The sequence below is a fragment of the Prosopis cineraria genome, unplaced genomic scaffold (assembly GCF_029017545.1).
Source record: "Prosopis cineraria cultivar Desert tree isolate PC_DT_omini unplaced genomic scaffold, ASM2901754v1 PC9, whole genome shotgun sequence".
In the NCBI taxonomy this organism is placed as follows: domain Eukaryota; kingdom Viridiplantae; phylum Streptophyta; class Magnoliopsida; order Fabales; family Fabaceae; genus Prosopis; species Prosopis cineraria.
This window is the reverse complement of record NW_026555340.1, coordinates 22,515,895-22,520,814: the sequence shown is the minus strand read 5'-3', so window position 1 is coordinate 22,520,814 and position 4,920 is coordinate 22,515,895. Positions and strand designations below refer to the sequence as shown.

General features: G+C 32.2%; 1 protein-coding gene across 1 annotated transcript; it reads right to left on the bottom strand.

Moving 5' to 3' along the window:
- Positions 1-656: 656 nt before the first annotated feature.
- Positions 657-3,551, bottom strand: LOC129320119 (glyoxylase I 4). Its single transcript, XM_054965324.1, has 5 exons — positions 3,393-3,551; positions 2,419-2,569; positions 2,057-2,140; positions 1,751-1,954; positions 657-989 (listed from the first exon to the last, which is right to left on the bottom strand). Exons 1-5 carry the CDS (start codon positions 3,462-3,464, stop codon positions 895-897), a joined length of 606 nt encoding a protein of 201 aa, XP_054821299.1. The 5' UTR covers positions 3,465-3,551; the 3' UTR covers positions 657-894.
- Between the last annotated feature and the right edge of the window lie 1,369 nt (positions 3,552-4,920).

Sequence of the window (4,920 nt, the reverse complement as noted above, 5' to 3'; positions counted from 1 at the left end):
TCTCGACCATCTTTAACCATTTTCGCTGTTTTTACTCATTACTGCATGTTGTCACTCTCCTCTCCATTCCCAGGAAAGCATGTTCTCCAATATGTACAGATTTGGATTGTGCTTAAATTGGAAGAGTTAATGGCATCTTTTTTCCATTTCATTTACAATTGATGTGGATTCCATATATAGAATAAATAACACCATTTATCAGCTTGTGAACAAGGCAGCTTCACTTTTATAGGTATGCCAATGATTGAGATACACTCTTAATATTCTGACCCAAAAAAAAAAAAAAACAGAAGATATGCTGAGTAGGAAATCACTATGAGACAAAGTAAACTTCACTGCAACCACAAAACTTACTTTTTGTCAGCTGAAAAATTTATAAATTTACCGTAGTGAATTCTGCAGCCTGCCAACATCTGCCCTTACTGGGCAAAATTAATAGTTTAATCTCCTGCTATGTTTTCTTAAGATATTGACCACTCATTTCCACAATAATCAGATAACAGAATTTCAATTTAAGCATGTTAAGAATTCGATCCTTGAATGGTTAAGCTCATTTAACTTTAATCTAAGAAAAATAAGGATTTCGGTCCATATTAATCCTTGTATTGAATGAATTAGTCGGCAGAAAAAAAAAATCAAAGGAATTAAGAATACCATAAAACAAACTGACAGCAGATCTATTAATTATCAAAACTTACAAGTATGCCATTTAATCTCACTTGTAAGCTAACACAGATCAGCTAACACGTTGCTGCCGCTTCTTCATAGCAAGTTACTTGAGTAGTGTTTTACTATACACTCATCTTTCATATCCACATATGTGAATTCATCTATACACTGATTTCTAGTGACTTTTAATGTAACTGTATCCAACTAAATAAATAGCCAACAATATCAGGCATCTACTTGTGTAAATTCAAGAGCATTTGCATCTGGATCACGTGTGAAGATTGCTGGTCTTCCAGACTTGCTTAGTGTATAAGGTATACCTGAAGTGTAAGAAAAGCACTCAAACTAAGGGCCCGCTTGGCACACACAATGAAAATAACTGAAACTAGATTTTTACTCCCATGCGATGCGCAAGATAGGTTTCACTTCAACCAAAAAATAAATAAATAAATAATTCTGAATAATTATGTCAATAAGGAAAATCATCACGACGAGTCCCACAAGATCAATCTATGGTAACTTCTATAGGGTGAGAAATCACAAATCTATATCAGCAAAAGCTGTCAATCAATGCTTTCAACTTCATCACAAGTGTTGAAAAAACTCCTTGTAGACAACAATATCTGTTGTTTGCCTTCAGCTTTTTGAAGAAATCATGAATAAGTATCTTTGGATTGAACTCTGCCACGATTCACAGTGGGATTTAAGGCAACGTTTTTGATTTCTTCTTATTCTTGTGATATCTAATTTCAAATTACAAGGTTTGGCTTCAAAGGCTTAAACTGCTCAAGAACTCTGATATGCAACAAATATACCATTGTTCTGAAATAAAAACGCTACAAAGGATGAGTGAAGGATGTATAAATAACTTCTTTTAAAAATAATGAAATGAACTGAATGGTGTTGAAGAAGAAAAATGATCATTTTGTTGTCCCTAAGTTTGATAAATAATAAGAGATGCAAACTACTGAATAATGATTATAAAGATATACTAGACAGCACAAAAATTTCACAGCTGAGTCAAACAGGAAGACATGGTGAAAGGCAAGGTATTTAATTTAAACAAGGAAAGAAGGATTACCAGCTTCATCAAGGATTGTTTTTAGCTTTGACACATCCTGGATTGCAATACAGGTATGTCGATCTCGGCCTCCGTGTTCGGGTCTTCCAGTTAAAGGGTCAGGATTTGGTAGCTCCATCAAATGAATCATCTCAGAACCTACCCAAAGCCAAGCACCTCTGTATGGAAGCTTGTCATGTGGCCTGGCTTCATTAATCTTGAGACCTAATTTTACATCGAGACTAGTTGTTGAAACAGTTTATTCTTGTTAAAAACAAAACAAAGTGTGCACAGAAAATATATTAGTTAGAGAGTAAATATACATACCTAGAACATTTTGATAAAAGTCCAGGGATCTTTCTAGGTTTTCACACAAGATTCCAACGTGGTGCACGCTAACAACCCCATAATCTGAAAAACAGAAGCAACATGAATTGGATAAGAAGTTAAGAACATAAAATAGCAAAGATTCTATGCTTCTCTTTATGACTCAAATCCAAAAAACAAGATTGATCAGAAAAAGCAAGTCTAAAACACATTAATAGCAGGAAACTAACAATAATCAATGTATTTTCTCTTAGGTGCTTCAATAGAAATATAACATTAAGAGAAACTTTTTATTTGGAGCGAACAATGTGGTGTTGAGTTGTAAAAGATGACCACATGATAGGTTTCCTTCAACAGCATACCATTTTCTTCATTGATGCGGACTGGTTCTTTCTCAAGCACATTTCCTTCAACAGCCATCTGCTGAGCTTTCACCGACAAACTAGACACAGGACATCTACCAGTTCTTATGAAAGCATGATCAATTTTTACTGGGAAGCTAACATGATTCACCTACAAGAAAAGAGGAATAGAGAAGAATAAAACATATGAATCTTAAATAATAGTTTCAATTGAATTCATTAGGCAGAGTTCAACTACTCACATTCTTAAATAAAATTTATAAGGACACTTAATAAAAAATTACAAACTCGGTGATCTATATTTCACAAAACCCCAGTATTCACCAAGTAGGAACAGAGATTCGCACTCACTACACTAAGTTTGTGCAAAAAACTTAAAAAACAACAACAAACCTAAAGCCCTCACAATTAGCATACAATCCAGAAAACTAATAAAAGTTGGTCCAATTAATAATGATTTGGTCCGTCTGGGACCCAACTCACTCAAACTTTTGTTTATGAAAAAAAGGGATACACATCCAGTACCATAAAACTTGACAACTCAAATTATTATGTCGCCTATCCCTTTTAGCCTCTGATATGATTTCACTAGACACATACTAAATGTAAACACTTAATACTATTCAATTCATGCACATATACTTATTACATCTGTTCAAACTTATTTGTAAGCACTGCCTTTGGGAGAATCTGTTACCGAAGCAAATGGATTGCAACAGATGAAGTTCCTTTAAGCTGAATTCTTCTTTTTGTATAATATCTCTCACGAGTCACGACACAATATCAAATATCGTTTTACCTCTTCCTCTAACTCAAGACATAGACAGTATTCAACCCAGTTATTTCCCTGATCATAACCAGATAACGAATTAGCAAATTTTCCCACTCGGAAGCTCTATAAAACCTAAAATGACAAGGAATACAAAACTTGTAAGTATGCGAGATGGCGAAATGACTGTAACAGCAAAAACTACCTGGTGAATTTGTAGAGGAGGAATAAAGGAAGATGCTTTGAGAAGGGACGCCATGGGAGAGGAGCAAGTCATGTGGGTTTGCGATAATTTGGTGCGCGTTTTTTGTTTTATGAAACTCAAAAGTCAGAATCAGACAAGCCACCAATGAGTGGACAGAACCCTTCTGAACCTGAGGCTCACAAATTCCTGAGAGAAAATGAACCACTGATATGGGTAATGGTAGACTTTCAGACTAACGAAAAATGCCAAACATTTGGATTCATGCAAACAACGTAAGGAAAATCCAACACACAAAAAAATTGTTTTTTTTTTTTTTTACCAACAACACACAAAAAATTTAACAGAAGAAAATTTTATGAAATCCCATCATCAATCTAAAGTTCCATATCTTTTATTTAAGTTGTCAATTATTACATAATAGTGTGAATGTCAATAACAGAATAGTTGTTAGTAGAGTCTTTAAGTTGACAACAAAATAGCAAAGATTAACAATTATTAAGTCATAAATTGTAATTGACAATTCAATTAAAAAACATTCGATTTCTCAATAATTATGTGAATTCATAGGATTTTTTTTATATTTAGCTTGTTTATATGAGACTTGAAAATAATTTTTTAAAAAAATGAGTTCATGGTTATTGAAGTATTTCCAGGTGATTTTGTTAATTATTATTTTCATTAGTTGGTAATTAAAATAAACTATGTTAAAATTAAAATTCAACTAAAAATAATAATAGGATCTAGACTTGTTTCAGGGCCACATTAAAGTGTACTAAATTTCAAGACGTAAAAATTGTAGGCCCAAAAAGCTTTGAGAGGAAATGATTGTAAAACCAACTAAACCAGCCCAAAATTCTCCCATACCCATTATAGGCCCGGTTCACAAAACTTTGAAAAGAAAACCGTGAAAAGACAAGCACAAATGTTATCAAAAAGAAAATCAAAGCATGTGATGGGGATTCATTCTTCACTCATGCAAATGAAGAGCACTCTATAGCCAGTCATTTGTCCTTGTGAGAGACTCTGCGGCGAAGGGATTAGTTATCGCTATCGGTGATGGATACCCTGAGCAATCAAAAAAAAAAAGAAAATCAAAGCACAAAAAAGACTACTCATACATTTGGCTTGCACATTTTAAATTTTTAGGAAAATACAATCATCGCCTTTTGGTGAACAAAAACGTACATTTTAACTTAATTTTTAATACTATTTGAAATATTTTATTAGAGATTCTAAAATATTTAATGTTTTATTTGTATTATGTTAAAAAATTTAAAATTATTAATTTTGATTTTTTCCCTGTAATATAAATTTTCTATTTCATCCCTCCAATTCAAGAACTTTAAATAATCAAGTATAGTGATATTTAAATAAATAAATTTTAAATATCATGTTAAAATTTATAAACTTTAAAGTAAAATAAATATAAATTATATTAACTAATTCATATCTTATTATATGAAATATTTATTTAATCAAGTATTTTTTACATGTAAATTTAAATTATTTAGCTATTAATGCTGTGGAA

Excerpts from the sequence above, each read along its gene's own strand:
- LOC129320119 (XM_054965324.1), bottom strand. The coding sequence starts at position 3,464 with ATGACTTGCTCCTCTCCCATGGCGTCCCTTCTCAAAGCATCTTCCTTT. Across the intron at positions 2,570-3,392 it reads CTCCTCTACAAATTCACCAG|GTGAATCATGTTAGCTTCCC; the intron begins GTAGTTTTTGCT and ends CTTTTCTTGTAG. Across the intron at positions 1,955-2,056 it reads CTTTTATCAAAATGTTCTAG|GTCTCAAGATTAATGAAGCC; the intron begins GTATGTATATTT and ends ATGTAAAATTAG.